Source organism: Parambassis ranga, chromosome 7, assembly GCF_900634625.1.
Source record: "Parambassis ranga chromosome 7, fParRan2.1, whole genome shotgun sequence".
Taxonomy (NCBI): domain Eukaryota; kingdom Metazoa; phylum Chordata; class Actinopteri; family Ambassidae; genus Parambassis; species Parambassis ranga.
In genome coordinates, this window is record NC_041028.1 from 9,916,841 (window position 1) to 9,938,150 (window position 21,310).

At 41.5% G+C, this 21,310-nt stretch overlaps 1 protein-coding gene across 1 annotated transcript; it reads left to right on the forward strand.

Moving 5' to 3' along the window:
• The first annotated feature begins 2,935 nt into the window (after positions 1–2,935).
• Positions 2,936–20,130, forward strand: cacnb3b (calcium channel, voltage-dependent, beta 3b). The gene is made up of 14 exons (XM_028409450.1): positions 2,936–3,029; positions 13,011–13,130; positions 13,309–13,431; positions 13,546–13,667; positions 13,899–13,951; positions 14,201–14,220; positions 14,355–14,435; positions 16,553–16,611; positions 16,834–16,934; positions 17,075–17,226; positions 17,469–17,564; positions 17,664–17,834; positions 17,915–17,962; positions 18,045–20,130. The coding sequence occupies exons 1-13, from the start codon at positions 2,991–2,993 to the stop codon at positions 17,942–17,944; spliced, it is 1,167 nt and encodes a 388-aa protein (XP_028265251.1). The 5' UTR covers positions 2,936–2,990; the 3' UTR covers positions 17,945–17,962; positions 18,045–20,130.
• Positions 20,131–21,310: the final 1,180 nt, after the last annotated feature.

Here is a 21,310-nt window from a genome sequence, read left to right on the forward strand (position 1 = left end):
TAAATTTCTCATCACTTGTTTCACATCAGCGATTGTAACACACCACCCAGGTCAGATTCAGGAAAGAAAGGTTTCATTTAATTTTGGTCATATCATTACAGTGGAGTATCCTTTTTGAAGAGTTTACATTGAAAGGTGATTTAGATCTGCGAGGAAAAGCAGAATCCAGTTCCATTGCTGCACACACAAATAATCTGTAAACCAGTCAGGCAAGTCTGCTGTTTACACAAAAGAATCTGTTGACTTTTCAACTTTTTAAACAACTACACACCTAAACAAACATTATTACAAGCTTCTGTGCAACACTGTGGAAAGTACTGTAAACTACATGGAACAGTGAGAAAGTAAGGGGAGTTTATGTCTATGTTTTATGTTTCATCTGTCCAGCAATCAGAAACTGATGCAATAAGCCTATACAGACTTGTCTTTACACATGTAGAGAATCAGTATGAAGGCACTGTCACTCAAATATGAATCCAGGCATCCCGCATTGAAGCAAAAGTAAGCAAGTACCGTAAACCAAACAATGTGTCGAGCAGCTTCATGTTATGGAGCCGACAGTCTGAGAGACAACATACTATAAAAAGTAATGTAGTCTATTCCTTTGTATTAAATAAATCTAAATAAAATGTTAGACTGTTGTTAGATGATTGGATTCAGGTCTTGGCCAGTTCATGATGTGTCTCCTTTAAAGGTTCTTGGTTATTCAGGTTCATTGTTATGTAAAAATTCTAGCTTCGTCAAAATTGGAGTCATCTTTTCATTTGGTAGTTTTCTATAGTAACTTACTATTTATACGTATCTGAGGCCATGTCAGACTTATACCAACCACAGACCCTGTCTGATCGAATCTAATCTAATGTGAAATATTTATTTTTAGTTCCTTGTCTTATTTTCTGACCGTGTTGTGTTGTTTTGTGTGCAGGGTTTTTTTCTTCCTGGACACTGCAGAGATTGGCCTCATGCAACATTCTTCACACTGAGACCACAAATAATCCCTGTGCCCATTCCTCAGCTCCAACCAGCTGTTTATCAATGAAAAGCTGTGTTTCCTAACACTGCTGCAGCTGTGGCCCCATATACAATTATATACTGGAAAGTTTTCTATATTTTTGCATAAATACGACCCAAAATATCACAACAAGTCCTGAAAGTGGCACACTAGAACCTAATAAAACAAATGAAACACAAGTATTTCACCGTGACATCACATATGTATTCAGGGAAATTACCCAATATTACATAGTATTATTATTAAAAATCCTCCAAGCCATTCTGGACGACTGATTAGCAGTTATTGTTGCACAAAAGGTCACAGATGACACTAGAAGCAAATGTCCCCATTTGGATCATTTTCCTGAACAAATAAATTACAAGTGAAGAAACATAACATAACACTACTTGGCCAGCAGTTGGTGCCATTGGTCTTTCTCTCTGTGTCTCTCTTCTCACACACACACACACACACACACACACACACACACACACACACACACACACACACACACACACACACACACACACACACACACACACACACACACTGAACTGACCGCTGAGTGTAGAAGGAAAAATCTGGTGTTCAGAGGTCAAAGCGGTACACCTGTGTCTTCCAGTTTTTTTAGGAAAAGTTAATAAAAGAGGAACTGAAAGGGTTTTCTTATAGTGGGGCATGAATCTAACCAACAGAAAATAAAAGTAGACAGAACAAGCAGCAGTTATGAAAAGAATGACAGCAGATCTGATCCAGGAGGAAAAACTCTCCAGAGATTTGTAAACATACCACAGGTCTGCACTTTGTGTCAGGAAACATTCCAGATATTATAAAGACTATGGTTGGATGATTATCCTGTTTAGCGCCTAAAGACATCAAATTATGTCTCAGACTAGCGAATAAACTACAGATATAAGATGATATAGTAGTCTGTTCTTTAGACATAACAGACCGCACAATGCTGCATTTGACCAACTGGTTATTAAAACATATTTACAAGTGATAACAGCCCAATGAACAGTAAGACATGGACTTTTGACTTAAATCAAGGTTAATGGGAATTAGAACAGCAGCTGTGTGCTTCCGTCTGTGACGCCCCCTCCGTGGCAGGGTGTGTCTGTGATGACTTCCTCCTGTCTTTTATGACATTGGTGGGGCTGGCTATATATAAGTTACCTGACTATAGCGGTCGATTGGCCCTGTGTAAATAGAAGGCGTTCACAGGATGTAGGGGGGCGAAAGTGCTGGATCAGTGAAAGCTGAGAAGACCTGCGTCCTTTGCTTTCTGCGTGGATGGACAACTTCAGCTGGAGACCACAAACAGCGTGAAACAGAGCTTCACATGAGTTAAGCGAAAAGAAAACGCATTTCCTCTTGATTTAGTCTTATCACTATAATCTAATAGAGGCTGCATATAAATCTGGAATTACAGCGCATCCCTTCAGTTTATTAATTTCATGCTGAGCAACAAATCATTCTGTATAGTCTGCACATTGAGCTTGAGGGAACACACGTGTTTAGATGAAAGCATAAACATTCAGATGGAGCTCAAAATAAATGAGTTGGACACAGTCTCACATATGGGCAGAAACCAAACTCATAATATGATCCTCATTCTAAAATAGAAATCCGTCATGAAGCCGCAGAAATCCCACGAGGGTAACTGGGCTGTGCGAAAAGTGCACGTCTTGCATAATTTATTATGAAAGCTGTAATCTATCCATCCGTGTGTCCGTGCGTTATATGACTTTGTGTACAGTCATTGATCATGCCGTGAATCCACAAACTGGAGATTTCCTCAGCGCGGATGCAGCCGCAGCTTCACATCCAAACGTGTGCGTGGAGTGGGCAGAGGAGCTGTTCTCCCGTGGGGTTGTGAAAATGTTTGGACGAGGCGCGGTGCTGTGCTTTTAGTTGATGCCTTCCACTGTAACATGAAAGTGGCGTTTTTTCACCCAAGTTGGGCTGTGCTGACCGAGATCCCCGTCAACTGCGGATGTCCCTGACCAATTCAAGCGTCTTTCTGCTTAACGAGGTGGGCTGCTTTCACTGCCTTCTTCTTTTTTTAGGTTGAGTGATGTCTGTGCTGTAGAAAGAGGCAAGCTGCCTGCGCCGCCTTTATTACAATTCAGACATAGGCGGCGAAGGTAGACGCAGGTCCTTGTTGGAATAATTTAATTAGACACGCTGACCTCAGTGGGAATCTTGCACTGGCACTGTCAGTCTGCCAGCAGAAATTAGGGACGGATGAGCCGGGCTTTTAAATGTTCATGATGGCCATTTGAGCAGCATAAAAAAATAATACAGCTGGTCAGCTGGAGCAACAGATGGACTGTGGCATTGTTAACAGGTAATAAGGGAATAATATTCTAAAATAGCATACATCCTCTCAGAGGGTGATAACATTGTTTATTTCTTTGAAACTGCACATAAGATGTGAGGTTGTGATAAATCTGTATTATCTGGCAGAAATATATGTATCATCATGTAGATGGATTAGTGAGATGTAGCAATAAACAAGAGAGGAACAATTAGTGTGCAGTGTTCACCAACATTTGTTTCTAGAACAGAAACCATTCTGTACACTCCTGCCAAGGATATAAAAACTCACAACAAAGCTTGTACTCTGCTTCACTGGTTAATTACACTTTCAGTTAGTTAGTGAGTTCTCTCACAATGCAACACCATGTGAAGCTACTGATGATGCAACAGCTGTGTATGTAGTGCAATATACAGTGTAATAATAACTTGCTTCATAACTGAATCACTTAGCAAGTAAAACATGAAAGATAATGGTATTACTATTATAATAATCCATCTGTCATGAAGTCTTATTTTTCTATTTTCTTTGTTTTAAAGACTTGACTAGTCTGGTGTTTTTTAACGAGAAGATGCCCTGTCACATTATTCTTTCCTTGAGGTTTTATTTCTTTAGATATGCTGACAGATTGAACACAAATGTTCAAACTGTTGAGATAATCCATCATCATTGGACACCATCAGGGCATCCATCTGCATCTCTAGGAACTTGTTTCCCACCCAGAGGGTCTGGACTGTGTTAAAGGTGATGGAAAAGTCAAGATTTCAGCCATGCTGCCAGATAACCAACAGGGAGAAGGGAAAAGATCATTTTTTGCTTCAGTGTGTGTCTGGTAGGCAAACTGGCAGGGGGTCCAGTCAGTCTCTGTGTAATATAGAGACTCATGCTGAAGTGCTAAAAGTCTCTCAAGCATCACACTGAGACAAGTTTTATAGCTAAAAATATGACCTGCAGTTTGTGGTATTTAATTTGGGTAAGTTTGAACATAGTTACAGAGTTTTAAATATATCAGCTGTATTGATCTATAGTGTGGAGAGCTCATATAAATGTGCCCTTCAAAATCCACTTTTGCAATGCAGCATAATGCATTTGTCATTTACACCATCATATGTTAATGCAAATTTAATATGTCAAAATGTATGGCAGGAAATTAGTTTTATTTGCAATGACTGCATAAGCATAATTTTGTTTCTGTATTACAGTATTTACAAGCACAGGACAGCTCAAATAACATCTACAGCACAGATTATGTAAGACGTGACATGTATGCATGTGAGCTCTCTGCTACACGATGAACACTGTCTGTGTCTATGAAGCACTGCCTGATGACATTCACTTGTCTGTTTACCCCCTCCCTCCTCTTGCTGTATACACTTCAAACAGGGATCAGGTCTGTGTTAAAACACAGCCTTTACCTGTATGTTTGAACCCACCAAACACGGTACCAACCTTATGAAAGGATTTGGCAGCAGCCAGGTGTCATCTCCCTCCACTCAAAAATCAAAACGCAGCATCCCCAGTGCCTTAAAATAGCCCCTCATCCATAATGCACCAGCAGCAGCAGCAGCTCTGCCCACAGAGGCGCTTCATATGGGACAGACTGACAGACATCTGCACTCAATGCTTGGGTGCAGCTCCTAAAGCTGCCCCCTCGCTTTTTTTCTCTGCTCAGTGCAAAACACAGTGAAGTTAAACTTCCCAACCTTCATTCATTCATATTTTATTCACATCTTCTGCAGAATTCAAATAGATGCCTCCTCCATCCCTCTCTCCCTCTTTTTTTCTCCTCTGCCTCACTGTTTCCTGCAACCTATCCTATGAATTATGAATCTCAGCCTTGCTAGAGATCCTCACATCACCCATAGTCATGGTTTTATGGTATCAGACTAGCTGGTTTTAAAATGCATGTTTTTTCTCAAGCAAACCATTTTGAGCACAATTACCACATGGAGCAGACAGACCCTTCGTTTTTTGAGATGATTGGTTGGTTTGCACAGTAACAAGAAGAAAAACTCTACAGTCCCGTCTTTACACCTCCGTCACACAAATATTCTGCAGCTGAGCTGCTGTCAGAGCACAGCCAGCCATGACATCTACAGAACACACTCAGTGAACAAAGGGCGACGCTAGGGATGCCTCCACATGTCTAACATCCAGCTTCCATATCCCAACACTGGACTTTCTCCTGTCGCTAAACTTTTGCCTTTTGACATGCTGAAATCCACAGCGGTTCAAAGAGTGTGTGAAAGGACTGTTGAAATAGTGGATGTTCCCCCTGCCCTGTCTGTTTTGTCTGTCTTGTGTGTAGCACTTCTTCTGGGTCAATTTTGCATGGTTTGAGTAAAAACAATTACTTCACTCTAATTCAACACTAACACCCTAATGTTGATTTTTTTATTTTATGATTAAAACATCATCTCTGCACCTGGCATCATACGTTTGATCGTGAAGACAATGGGGAAGAAGCTAGATTTCAGCCAAATAAAGTCAGTTTTTTCACAGCAGAAACTGGTGCAATGGTATGGCCACCATCGAGAACATCCATCTTTGTCTTTTGTTCGTCATGTCAACATTCAGGCATTTTTAGAGCTGGTGAAAATCAGTCCATTTTAGTGTTCATGGATGGCTTTATAATCAGTTTTAATAATTCTGAGTGGAGTTATCTTTGCTTGCATTTTATCTCAATGGTTGGTATCTTGTGATCTTACAAAGAACAACAGGGGTTATCTTAAACACAACACCAGTCGACCAGAGACCTGAATGAACTCAGCATGCGCTTGCGACACCGAGTGCCATTGGACAGTCGAGGTAGAGATGGAGGGAAGAGAAAGGGTGGGAAGGGAAGGATGATATGCGGAGAGCCTTACTGACGTAGCAAAGGGTAGTGTTCTGAGAGTGGTGGAGAATAGGAGAGGAGGAGGGGGTGAGGGGGGGTGTAAAAAAGGGAGAGGGATAGACTGCTTACAAGCACGCTACAGTACACTTCACTGTTACCCAAGAGAGAGAGCACACCATGACTGCCTAGCAGAGAGAGCGAGCAAGAGAGACGGGGAGTGTGCTCTCCTACCTCCATCTGAGTAAGTACGCCGCTATCTCCTCTACGTCTGATCTCTGATAGCTGCTATAAAACCCAACTATATGTCTGCATATGCTATTTGAAGAGTACCCGATAAGATGCTGTTATTAGATATAGCTTTACTTTGTTGAAGTGGGAAAATCTTTCGTTTCTTCTAATTCGACTGAAAGTTTGAGACATGCAGGCATTCATTTTTAACACATCTGATGTATATCCTAATTCCTCACCCTAGCACTGACATTTCTGTGGAAAGTCTTGAGTTGCACCAAAGCAGAAAATGGCATTTAGTGCAGTTGTGTGACAGCGGTGGGGAAGCTGTGAGCATACTCACAGGCGTTCATGCTGTCGGTGGGGGGAAGGAGTGCATTTGGGACTGCTAGGCTTCCTGTGTAGGGTCAATTAAATACTGCATGAGACAGAGCACTAAAAGCCTGTCCCGTGAGGAGCGAAGTGCTTTGTGTGTTTGTGTGCGTGCATGCGTATGTGGGTGTTTGTTAGTGCATCAGTGTGTAATGCCTTGATTAAATTTGATGAACCAGCAATGTTGAAAAGGCCAAAGATTCCAGTTTCCAGCTTCTATGAGTTCTCATTTAGAAACTGTGCCTTGTTTAACTTACTAAAAAGACAAGAAAATAGACATGCAGACATGAATGTATGCCCTCACATATATGCACACAACTGGTCTAATCTAGGACATCTATCCATTTCCCCAACATCTGTTTTTAAAAACTGTAACATCTGTCATTTATACTCACAAAGCAGTTTTATTTTTATATACCGACACCATATCATGTCATTAAAAAGCTTTGACCTGCAAGGAAACCACTGTTTCGATGTTAGGCTGGGATGTGTGTGAATATGTAGGGCACCATTACATATTGATAAGTCTGTCATTCCCTCAGTTAGCTCAGCCCACTAGTCAAAGACGTACCAATTAGGTCCAACTCAAACCTCGAGCCTAAATCAGGTCAGCCTCTAACACACACATCTGATTTAATGAAGGATGCAGCAATGTGCAATCCTGCGCTGCACTGTAGGTACACAGCTCTATGTGGGTTAGCTCCAGCCTCTCTGTACTTTGAAGCAGTTTGGTGAAGTCAGGTTGAGGGATCCCCAGGGGGATGAAAGCCTAAGTATGCACAGCGTAGCCAGCAAAGCAAGGTTGACAGCATGGATAAAAGAATGTGCCTCCTGGTCAAAACTTGCTTCACTGTATTCCTGTTTCACTGTGCACATCACTGTCCATGATGATATATGCCTTTTTATCACTGCATTAGTAGGACCTCTCTGAGCAGTTGGCTACTATAAGATGTTCTGCTCTTTAGTCTCCATGAAGGCTGGAGTCATTGTGAGAACTTGGTATCTCTGGAGAGAACAGAGCCATGTGTCACAGGCCCTGATTTGACTTGGAAGTGCTTAGTTATAGACAGAAGGGTCATACAGATAGAAAGAAAGTATCCTGAGGTAACATTAGAGGCGAAGGGTGCAGCTGCTAAGGACAGTATGGAGTATCAATCTGGGTGGCTCTCATATTGATCCACTCTGGCCTACTCTGGTTGCACTTCCCTCTGAATGATCCACCTCTGCCTGTAATGCTGCCTCAGCTCCTGCTGCACACAGATATGGACAAAAGTCCCGTGTTTAAATCTCCAAAACTTACTGGAAGAGATCTCTGATTTCAGTATTCTCTGAAGTGCTCTTTCATGAGTTACTTGATTGCAGTAGGTGCAGAACTACTCACTTGCTTTGAGAACAATGGCAAGGTTGACCTGGATGGGTTTGCAGTGCTCAGCAAAGAAAAAAAGGCTGAGTATTAAATCTTAGTACCTCAAAACATGCTGTCATGTACTGAAAGGTTGCCTTTTTTTTACAAAGTCAGATTTTAGTTTGAGACGTGTTTAGTTACTGTATTGTTTAATCTACATTAAACTGGCTGAGTTATGCTTATGGTTGATTGCTGAAATGAAAAGTAGTTTTTAAGCTCAGTGTGGGAGGCGTCCTGCTATCGCTGCCTTGGCAGCACCTCAGTCCACGCCTTGATGAGAGTTAGTGTACGTCATTAAAACAAGCATCAAATTCAGGTTTGTTTAACTTGAATCTCACCAAAGTCCACATTCACTGCAGAGCCAGTTGAATGTAGATGCTGTTGGCTGATTAGAGACCTGTCTCCATCAGAGTTTTCCATACAGGCACTTAGTTCACATTCAGATGGGCTATCTGGCGTCAGTGAATGTAGCTGAGCCAGTCTCAAATCTGCTTTGTTCTTTCTTGAGGGAATTCATCAAAACTCAGTGAACTTTGACAATCCTCCACTGTGTCTTCTCCCCACTGCACACCCCCAGTCTGCAATGGGTGGTGGTGGGGGTAAGGAGAGGAGGAGAGTTATATTTAGAACAACTGAACAGCAAAAAATGACAAAAATTTGTCCTGTTAATCTCTTGTTCTATTATCCTAATCACCCAACTTTTTTGTTTTTTATCGCTTAATCTTGTGTCTGATTAATTGAAGATAAACATCTTGAAGAAGTGGCATTGCAAAACAAATGACAGAAAACATATTTTAAAACATTATCTAAGTTCTATCTGCGTTTGTTCATTTTGTTGTCTGTTCTGTTTTCATTGCCCCCATCTCTGCCTCTGCTGCTACTGTTTCCTCAAAGGATGCTTCATGCACAGCACTAATGATGAAAATATGGCCGCCATATCTGCTCTGCAGAGGCATCTGAGAGTTGTTGCAATAACTGCAAAAATGTGTGTGTGTCTCTGTATGTGTGTGTTTGTGTGCTTGCTTTCCTTTAATTTTAAAAAAGCCACACAGAAATATAGCCCTGAGACATTTTTTGCTAAAAGCCTTGGTAGAGTGCACTTAATTCTTAAGCAGCCGCAAAGCTGAATGAGGGTGAGAGAGAGCATGAGCACATGCTGCCATCATAATGGACCCCAAAGTAGGGTTCTCGGTGCCTGGGGCGACCTGAAGAGCAGGAGTGCGGTCCTGGCTTGCCAGGAACAATAAGGCTGTCTCCTATAACGGAGTCCTCTTCACTAGCTTATTAAGACATCTGATGGACTCTAGATGGCTGCTTGCTGACTCACCCCTGCATTTCTGTTCTGTAGGCTCATGCATCACCTTCCTGTCAGGAGGATGGTGCAGGGCAGACGGGCACAGCCCTGCCCTCCCCTGCTCTTCTCCTTTTCCCGTTTCCCTCTCATCATTCACCTGTTTTATTCTTATTCAGCCTTACACCTTATGTGTTCCAGACCAGATTTCTTTTAGTTGATTATATTTGTATTTTTGGAGATAATAAGAGGAATGACAGTTTCTCTGCATTTCCTTGCTTTGTCATTGGCATTAATACATAGCATGCCAGTCTTATTTATAGAGGAGAGTCTGTTTCAAAACCCACCATACACTACCAGTATGCAGGCGTGTACACAACAGTGCTGCAGTCAGGGCATCAATTTTGTATAGGAAATGACTGTTGAGGCAGCGCAGCATCGGTTGTGAAGCACTTAAGGCTGAGCGCGCCTCCCTCTCTCTCCCTCCTGTAAGCATGGGCTGAAGGGAGGAGGGTTCCGCTTTTTTCTGTGCGATGGGGGGAAAGGGAGCGCTGGCAGCAGAATCATGTCTGCCTCCGACTCGAGTGCTACAGGACTCATCTGTAATAAGGTACGCTGATAATGTTCACCCTCTTTGTTTTTATCCGCTCTGCATGTAAACTCCCTCATGAGTGCCCCTGTCTGTCTCATTTCAGACATCTCTGTGTTGTTTTCTTCTCCCTCCCTCTCACTTTTGTCTCAGCAGAAGTCTATTCTGGTTCACTTTGGCAGCCCCCCCCTCCTTACTTGTCCTCTTTTTTCTTCCCTCCTTCTTCTCACCTTCTTAGGGCACACTGTGCTGCACATGCAGTTTAGATATTTATCTCAACTCTGTTCAGTTCACTTTGCATTACTCTGCACTGAAGAATTAGAGCTGACTGGGTGGCCCATTTGTTGAATAGCATCTACATGTTGACTTGTTACATCATTTGCCCTTTAATGAGTCATTCCTTCTTTAGAATATTGTACTTGAGCCCATACTTGAGGGTCTATTTCCATTTTGAGTTTCATACTGTTTACTGTAGTTATGTAACAGCCATTTAATCAAGTCCACTGTGAACTAAACACATGCGGAATAACTGAATGAATCCTGTTCATTTTAGCTGAAACATGAATGTAACGGATATACTGATGACTAATCCTTGAATCTATATCATTGAAAGTCTCATTTACAGCTGGTTTGTTTTTGTTAATGTGCATGCTTCCCTCTGCTGGTGAGAACCCACAACTGCTGCAGTGTCATTATCTCATGTTTCAGTCTCTAATAGGACTTCCAGCATATGAGGGATTTCTGATTACACTCTTTGTTTCGACATTTTGAGGAAGCTGCATCTTGAGCGTTCTAAAAGTCAAGACAGAAAACAGAATAGGCTGGAACACACTTTGTTACTGCTCCAACAGTGAGACCAGTGTGTCTGTGATTATATTAGATTCCACTATTGATCCCTGTATTGTGTGGTGAGCAGAGTGAGGCAGGGTGAGGTTGTCTGTGCTGCACTCTAAGTGCAGTGTGGTGGAATATGTTTTTGATGATGTGGCTTGATTTTTGCCATAAAATACAAAGTTTTTTTACTGAGTATAAAGGCCTACAGCAGCCACTACCAAAAGCAATGGATTGTTTCGCAGTAGTTCATTGATAGCAAAGCTTGTATTTACACTAACTCAAAAACCAGATAAAAACCAATGTGTGGAAGAATTATGTATTAACTAGCTATTTTATATTAATGAAAGAGGAAACAGGCAGTGTTGAGTCAATCCACTCAACCAGTGCTTAGAAGTAACTATAAACAAGAGCTGATGCAAATCCACGAACCACCACTGCAGAAAGATGCATTTATGTTGCCATGAAACAAGCCTGTCTGATATATTCAGGAATCTGTTGCTGAGCCACATCTGTGTAAAAGAAGGTTGCTGCAGATGTTTTCCCTGTAAAATGTGTTTAATAGGATTAAAGTGTGTATAAACCTGAGCTATGATTTCTCCATTCTAATCTAATAGTCTTAATGGCTGACTGATCCCAGTAAAAACAAAAGTGATTTACAACACCTGCCCCTGCCTTCTGCCTGGATAAAAGCTGGATTTTATAGCACACTACTTTTCCCCCACATGACGAGATCTCTTATTTATGTAGTCAATGACAGTCGATGTGTGAAGATGTGTTGAGATGCAGGTGTGAGTCTGTCTGAATCTGCATGTAAATGCTCCATACAAAGGAAAACAGCAAAAATCTCTGGAAATCTATACAGAGGGAACAGTGCGCTGCTGCTGCTGCTGCAGCTGCTGTACAGTATTCATCGGGTCAAAACAATACAAGGACAATAAGATGCCATCAATATAGACAAGGACAATGTTAGGATAGTGTGTAATGAGTTCCAGTCTGTATTTTGGCATATTTTTACAATCTGCAGACCTTCATGTGCTTTAATTGGGTTTTGTTTCTTAGACTCTTCAGATTCTGTGCCACCTCAGGCACGCTTTGATATTCAAATCATATCAACAAACTCTGCACTGGATTCAGCTGGAACAGCTTTTGGGAGCAAGGGGAAAAGTGATGAAGCTGGTGGGGAGGAGGGAGGAGAAAAGAGAGGAGGAGACAGGTGGGAGAAGAAAAAAAGGGTAAAAGAAGGATGACGTTGTGGAGCTATATTTGGCCGTCTTATTTGGGTGCTCCTGGTATGTGAGGTGTGTTCCAGCCTCACACCCAGCTGGGACTGTAGCCGCAGGGGAAGAGCAGGCTGCTGATGGAGTGAGAGGACAAGTGCAGGGTCTTTGAGGTGAGGGTTTATTTACATATTACGTAAAAAGAATGGCAGGTTGTATATCTGTGCTACACTTTAATTGTATCCATTACACTCTGTTTCATGGAAAGAGGACACTTCTGTTGTTTCTGTGTTGTTCCGTTGATGGTTGACATTTAAGCCCTTCCTCTGGAGTAAGAATTGTACTAAGAATATGAATGTGTTTGTCTGTGCCATTGCAGCAATTTGTGTGCTCTGTTTAATTTTAAACCCCTACAACTGGTACACTAGAAGTCTCTTAAACTATAACATTAATGCTGAATTTCATTGGAATTCAAACTGTGTTCACTCCGAAGAATCAAATCTGTTCATTTATCATTGAGCTTCATTAATATACACATTTACACGCTGATACAGAACATACTAGAGTTATTATTGTATCACTGATATAATCAGTATGCTCAGTAACACAGCGTTTTCCAGCATATGGTGTGCCTGGCTGGCTGGATAAAGAGACAACAAGAGTGCGCTGGTTGTTAGTGTTGCAGTACTCACGCACGTGTTCCCCAGAGAGCGCTGCTTTGGAAAGCTGCAGGAAAGGACAGGCAGGTGCAGACACCGGTGAACAAGAGGGAAGACATAGGAGACACAGAGGGAGATGTCAATGATCTTGTTAGGAGGTGCATCCAAGTCAACATCATGACTAATTCTAAACAGCTGTTCCAAGGACGTACTTCCTCTCTGATAGGGCGCTAACATTTAATTCTCTCATCCTTCCTTCCTTCAGGGTTCAGCCGATTCATACACAAGTCGACCCTCTGATTCCGACCTGTCCCTGGAGGAGGACCAGGAGGCGTCTCGGCGTGAAGCCGAGCGCCAGGCTCAGCTGCAGCTGGAGAGAGCCAAGGTGAGAGCCCGAAGGTCAAAGGTCAATGGTTATTTCACTTCAGTCCTTGTAATACTGAAAGATCACTTTAGAATGCGCAGATTTAATCCATTCATAGGCTCATAGAAAGAAGCAAGCTTTTTTTGTGGGGAAAACACTTATCAAGCCAACTGTATCATTTATATTTGTCTGTCCACAGTCTAAACCAGTAGCATTTGCAGTTAGAACCAATGTGAGTTACTGTGGGGCTCTTGATGAAGATTGTCCAGTCCAAGGTGCTGCAATTAACTTTGAAACCAAAGACTTTCTGCACATAAAAGAGGTGAGACACTAAGATTTTTACATTGGCCAATAACAATAATCCATTTGTAATGAACATTACATTTTGTTCCATGTGTAGTGTACCTTTAAAAACAAGCATTTTGCTATAACACAGAAATACAACAATGACTGGTGGATCGGTCGGCTGGTGAAGGAAGGGGCAGACATCACTTTTATCCCGAGCCCAGTGAAACTAGAGGCCATGAGGATTAAACAAGAGCAGAAAGCAGCAGCAAGGTCAGAGGTCACACAGCTCTGAGCGATCTCTTCATTATGACACCTCTCCATATTTCCGCCCTCACTACCTGTCTGTTGCCCTGTTTTCACAGGCTTCTGCTCTCACACACTCTTTGAAAACTTTTTTTAGACACAACTTGTTTGTTTTGTGTTTTGTGGAAGTTCTTCTCTCTACATTGCACCCTCAGGAGATTCACGCATAATGAAGCTTTGCATTATGTTGCTCCACAGGAAAGGAGCAAACGCTTCATCCGGAGGCTGGAGGTCCACCCCTCCATCTGCGGGTAAGTGGGACTGAAGGAGCCCTGCTGTTGAGCCTGTCTGATGGGACTGCATGCTATCACATGGTTAGATCTGCATACAGGAGACTAATCCTGGACTGTCACTTTTTCTCAGATGTAGTTAGTGTTTGAAAACTCTCTCTTAATAGATTAGACTAATATTTAAAATCATTCATTTCAATGAGTCAATAGTTTGTTGCCACAGCTTTCTTATTATTATTTTCTTAATGTTCCATCTGTTTATCCTAAAAGCCAAACAGAAGCAGAAACAGGTACGCTTCCATCATTAAAACACAACATACTTTTTCAGGACACAAGCTGCTCTACATCTTTGTATCCTTGTATGTCTGTCATTAATGTTTGTCATATAAATTCCCCCCTCTGTCGGTGCTTGTGGCCTGTGCAGACCGAACATGTTCCACCGTATGATGTGGTTCCTTCTATGAGGCCAGTGGTGTTGGTGGGCCCTTCATTGAAAGGCTATGAGGTGAGTCAGCAGTCAGTACCCCACTCTTCATTTGGTTTCAATTCTCTCTGCACCTTCTTGTTTTGTGTTCAGAGTAAAGAGCTGGAGGATGTCACAAAGGATGCACGATGATGACCTAAGTTTTACTTGACCTTTCGTTATTCGACAGCATCAAGAAAATGTGAAATTTGAAGTAACAGTATAGATATACTCCTTGCTGCCTCGAGAATAATCCTCTTAAAATAGGAGAGACTGTAAAAGAATATAATAAAACATTTATTTTTAAGTTTTTCCTATTTTTAATCAATTCCACAAAGCTTCATGGTTAGCTAAACAGGTCTGCTGGTCAGTCCATGAATACAAATCTCAACATCTACAGGACAAATTCTGTAAAATCTTTCAGATATTTATGATGAAATTTTGTTGATCTGCTGACATTTCCTGGAGTGGAACCACAGCGTTCAGTGAGGATGTTGCTGTGGATGGATTGCTTTGACACGTTCTCCTCTGGTTAAGTCTTCATGTCTCTGCTTGACAGACTCAAATCTAAATTTGTTCAGGACAGATTTGTGACCAAATAGCTGGAAAACTAATGACTTTCCCCATTTGCCTCTGCTGTAATTTGTATTTAATTAGCAAACTGGCATTGTTATTGTGAGCATATTAGTGTGCTGACATAAGCATTTAGCTAAAAGCCCTGCTGTGCCAAAGAGCTGCTGTATAGCATGACTGCTGCTATTAATTGTAAGTAAGAACAATTATTGTAATTTGAAAGGGGAATTTATCATTACTTGAAGCCTTTTAAACACTTTGATGAGATTATTTTAAAAATATGTAATCAGTAAAAAAGAAGCGACTTGTTATTAGAGTGAGTTTGTTTGAGCTCAGTCTCAGCTCTTCTTCTCTGGACTGTCTTTGTTCCAGTTTAATCTGGACTGTCTTTTCTGATCCACTTGGACTTGCATGGCTTTCCTCCATTATCCCATTAACACTTGTACTAAACATCACAGTCACATCCTGATGAAATTACAGTGCACACAAACAGCCATCTTAGATCCATTTCAGTGGTACAAAATTGCATGTATGCCCTTTTATAATAACAACCACTGAACATTATTTTCTTACACTCTAATACACACACACAGAGACACACACACACATATGAAAACACACTGCTGTTAAACTCAATTATTTTCAGTTTCAAATGACTATGCTGAAATGTGAAGCATGTAATTGTACAGCGTGTCTCTGCTTCAACATTTTCTCTCTGCCTGCCTTCCTCCTCTGTGACTATGCAGGCTGTGTGCCAAGCCATTTGTTTTCTATGTGTGCGCGTATGTGTGTGTGTGGCTGTGTAAAATATTTATGCATTGCTCTGGTGATGTGCTTTGAGGATGCTCCAGTGGTGAAAGCCAGCCTGCTCCTTCTCTCTATCCCTCCCATTCTTTTCCTCCATGCTTTGTGTCTGTCCTTTTTTTTCAGTTGCACTTTCCGCATCCTCTCGCTGTCTTTTCATCTCTCTGTTACATTGTGCTAGTCAACACCACTGTGTGCTTCCTCCTCTATTCCAAAAGCCATGCATTGTTTTTACAACTAAATGACAAGAGACTGCTTGCTTCATCCATACAGAACACATGCAATCATATGCAAGCAAGCACGACTGCCAACATCACACAGTTCCTCATGGTATTTTAAATACACCTGACCCACTTACATCCCATCTTGTGGAATACGACATAAAACAGAGACAGTATGAACGACCCATCAGTCATTAGTTTTTATGCAAAGCCCTGAAGGCTGTCACCATCTTGGCAGCACCTGATTCCTCCTTACCGCCTGCTAATCCAAAAATTGGGCAAAGACGTGGCATGTGAGTGGAGCTGAGATGGGTGGGTGGGCAGTCTAAACTTACAACACATACAATACATACAAATGAACTACAATGGTTACAATAAATAATGTAAATTGATAAATGTATGTGCATAGATGTGTATAGCTTCACTGTGATGTCTATATATAATCCTTAAAATAGTAAGTAGGTCAGCACAAATCTGAGTGAATCATAAAGGAAATAATGTAAGTATGTACACATATTTTACAAACCCTCTCTCCTCTCGTCCTTCACATCTGTCTCCTAGGTAACAGACATGATGCAGAAAGCCTTGTTTGACTTCCTGAAGCACAGATTTGATGGCAGGTGGGTTTGGCTGTCTGCATTGCTCCTGACAGATGCAGCCCAGTGTACAGTAACACTGCCTGAGCTGCAGAGCTACTCATGGGATTCTGCCTATCACGTTTCATGGTCGATAGGACACATGATGATGTTGACTTATTTTTAGCTCCAACAGAGTACAAGTTCATCTCATCCTTTGAAATGGAACAGTTGTGGATGTGATGTGATAAGACGTTTCTTCTGTAGGATCTCTATTACACGGGTGACTGCTGATCTGTCGCTGGCAAAGCGCTCGGTGCTGAACAAGAAGGCCATAATGGAGAGATCCAACACTCGCTCCAGTCTGGGTGAGTGATGAAAACGTAGTCTTTGATCTGTGGCTGCTAAATAAAGAATAATGCCTACTAAGAATAGACGCATTTTCTGTTTAATCTCAAAAACTAAACTGGCTCACACAACTCCCTGCCTGCATTTGGTTTGCTTACAGCGGAGGTCCAGAGTGAGATAGAGAGGATCTTTGAGCTGGCCAAGTCTCTTCAGCTAGTTGTCCTAGATGCAGACACTATCAACCACCCAGCACAGCTCCTCAAAACCTCCCTGGCCCCCATCATCGTCTACGTCAAAGTCTCCTCGCCTAAAGTGAAGTGCAGTTCTTTCATTTTCATGTTTTGTCCCTATAAATGTTGACTGTGTGAATTAAGTACTAAAGCAAAAGGTGAACTGATGCAGTATATGTTGCTTGAACTTCCAGTCTTCCAGTGTGTGCACCATGACTGGGTCATGGTGCACACACTTTGTATCACAAAACAAAAAAGAAATCTATGAAAATTAATTTTTAAATTTTTTTATAACCTTTACAATGTTTTTTTTTTATCGTATAGGTTCTTCAGAGGCTCATTAAATCTCGTGGAAAGTCCCAAAGTAAACACCTCAACGTCCAGATGATGGCAGGGGACAAGCTAGCTCAGTGTCCTCCTGTACGTCACTCAAAATGCTAAGAAAACATAACAATAACAATTATTTTAACTCATTTTAACTAATTAACAATAATAATTTTCTGGTCTTTGGCTCCTCAGGAGATGTTTGATGTGATTCTGGATGAGAATCAGCTGGAAGATGCATGTGACCACCTTGCAGAGTACCTGGAAATTTACTGGCGTGCTACACATCTCCCCTGTTCTGCTCCAGTTAACCCCTTATTGGACCAAAGCGTGGTCACTCCACCTTCAGCTAACTCCAGCCAACAGGTAAGAAGACAAAGAACACACAGCTGATTTATTTTGGCTCCATTATTAATTGTTTTTTCTGTCTTATGTGTCCTTTCTAGTTTTCTGAGACTCAAGAGTTAATAGAATGATCACTAGCGCAGACAAAGGTGAGAGAAAAAAGTCTTTTTCTTTTCTAACTGATAACCTTTTGCTTCTCATTTCTGATAACGGTCTAACCCACCCCCACAGGAACAGCCTGTGCTGTCGGCTGGGGTCAGGCAAGGAAGTAATAGAGCACAGGGACCAGGGCGCCACCAGGGGGCAGCAGCAGCCCTCATCTCTCCAAAGCCAGCCACCACCTTCTCCAGCCACACCTGAGGCAAAGAAGGGAGCAAGAGTCCCCCCAAGAGAGAGTGTGAGAGAAAGCGCAGGAGGCTGGTGAGCTGGAGGAAGAGAAGAAACGAGGGAGAGGAGCAGGAGGAGGCAGACAAGGTCAGCACTGCAACAGACAGACGAGCCTCTGCCTCACTGCTGCCCCCTCGGCAAGAGCTCCCTGCTCCCACAGTCACGCGACAACTCAGGGCCGCTTTCTACAGCTGCACACACTGGCAACAAAAACCAGTACAACAGTGCAGTCACTGTTCACAACCTGTCCCCCTCTTCCCTCAGTCTTCCTCCCATCCTGACTTTAAAATTATTTTCACCTCTCTGCTTTCTCACTGGAAGTCAGATCCCCCTCCTAACACAGCTGAGCTAGTCCGTATGTAATACACACAGAAGAGGCTGTCCAAGACACACACATGGGCTGATTCAGCTCTCATTGTAGACACACTGAAGTTACAGTACTGTAGCACAGCTGTCAGCGTAACATCCATACATGTAACCAATGCAGGGCACCAGGGGTTTTATGTCTGACAGCTCCACCTCGCCTCCCCTGACTGGCCAAAGAGTACAGAGAGTGACACAAAATCAATTCTGTATGTCTTCCATACAGCTTTCTGCAAGCTGTCATTCCAAATGTTTACCAAATGTTTTCTCAAAGGCACAACTGCATCCCTCATAATGGTGTCACCAAGTAGGAACTGTCTTCTTTCTTTATTCATCCTTGTTTATCCAGTAGCCTTTTAAATGACACATTCTATTTACAGCAACTACCTATACTACAATCTATATTCATATCTTGGCTCACAGTATAGTTCACTGCATATCTGTATGCAACAGTGATGCAAAACCCATGTATGACAAGCACAGACATGCACGTGGTCTATATGCATCTGTCACAGCTGTGAATGTATTAATGCTGGTTAACTGGCTTAGGAAGAATTACTGACAATTACAAGAAGAAAAAGAAATTAATTGAATTTTTCTTTCTGGCACAATATGATCTAACAAAAAAAATAACATGTTTATCAGATGTGTGGGTCACTCCACATAAGGGACATAAATCAAAAGTGCTCTTCAACAGTTATAAAAGAGAACCATTGATACATTCCTCCATGTTGTCTCCATCACCATAAGCTACATGTGGTCTTGCATTTCAGTCTTCACTGCTACTTGGTGGTGGAGGGACTGAGACATTAAGGCCTCTGAGCACATCAACAGATTGTCCAGTGCTCCTTCCTAATAAGCCTGGTAGTTTATTTTATTATATTTACATATATTTGAGCACCACAGGCTTATGAAGGTGTGGAGAGTGAACTCTGTATGTTAGTACATCACAGAGTGATGAACTACAGGATGACCATCACTTATGCATTCACATAGATCAATTAATATTTACAACTTCAAAAGTTTGCACAGCCACCAGTTGTCTGTTTTTTTGCTTCCATTTATGTCTCACACAAATTTGTATGCATCTCAGTAAGCGCTTAAAAGTCTCACATTAGTTCAGCTGCTTGTATCATGTAATTCAGCAACATGTAAATAATTTAATGTATGTGCATGACATATTGTATTTCATCAGAAGGGCTTTTTAGGACCATCCGCACACAAGCTGCTCACTCAACATCATGACTTACATAAACAGTCACATATGCATTATCAAGGTTTAACTGTAAATACTGTATATGAAATATGCAGATATTATATTATCATATTGCACAGAAACAGCAAGTTTAAGTAACAGTACAAGCTTCTATATCCAGCGCCTCAGAAAGCATGTGTTATTATGTAATGTTCTCTCTTTTTAGAATGACGCACTGCATAATTAAGACCAACATAAAGATTTCTTCCACTGACACCCACATTCATTTCTGAAAGACCAAGATTGAGATACATAACTTCTACTCGAAGAAACACAAAGAGCACAGTACCTTCTTTCGATATACAGAACATCAGCTCCAATTTGCTCAATTTTTAATTGCAGGAAATTTCTACAGGTGGATAATTCTTTGGATGTCCAAAGCACAATTTTCTACACTTATAATTTCCTATTGCGTTCACTTGCCCAAATTCTGTATGCAATACAAAGTTTAGCATCAATGAGACACTAGCTGAGACTATCAAGATATCTCCTCAGTTATGTTGGGGTATAATTGCACTATCATTTCTATGTATGCTTTTCGATGCAATAAATGCACTGAATGTTACGCGGTACCCACCTCCAACTACTAAACAAGCTGTCTGGCCTACCGATGATGTCAACATTTCTCATGGTTTCTGACAAGTCAACAAGATAATTGATATCCAACAGTGTCTGATGGTAATGATGTGTACAAGGTGCATCTTTTGTCAATAGCACATGTGAAGGAGGGGATGAATTAAAAAAAAAACATTTAAGTAACACTTTTGTCTACTGTTTTTTTCCTGCATGTTATTGAAAGTGCCACCAACAGAGGGCGACATTGTGTTGTTTTTAGAGTGGATACTGTTGTAGAAAAATCAACAACAAAACCAATCCCCTTATAGGTCTGTTTATACTCCAAACTAGAGGGCTAGTTCAGCTAAAGTATGATAAATAAAACCAAAATGTTTTCTTTGTCTGAACATCAACCTCTAAAGCATGCAGAGTGTAGAGAGCATCAGGTAGGCCTGCACTGTTTTAGGAAAGACACTGCTGACTATTGAAACCTATGAGTAAGCAGTAAAAAGACTATTTATGAACAAATATTCCATTTTATATAGCGACACACTAACTACTTCAACGGAATAAGAAAGAACAAGTTAGCAAAGTTAGTTTAAACAATCCTTACCTCACTGAGCTGCATCTCCGTGCCGGTGAACTGAATAGAGAAGTCGCAAACTCTCCAATTTAGTGTCCAGAGAACAAACATTAGAGCATAGCCTGGACAGGTGCGTTTACCCTGCTGGGGTTAGTCTATATTGTCCCCTATACCTCCGACATCAAGCAGAACCGACGACCAGACGCCGGGTACCCGCAGCAAGCTACGTATTATTCAACAGGTTTGTTCTTCGTGTAGGTTAGTTGTGGGTTACTTTTTTTATTTTGGGTTTTTTTTGTTTTCGATGACGTAATAAAGGTGCGCCTCTGTTGGTACCCGGAAGTAAATAATAAA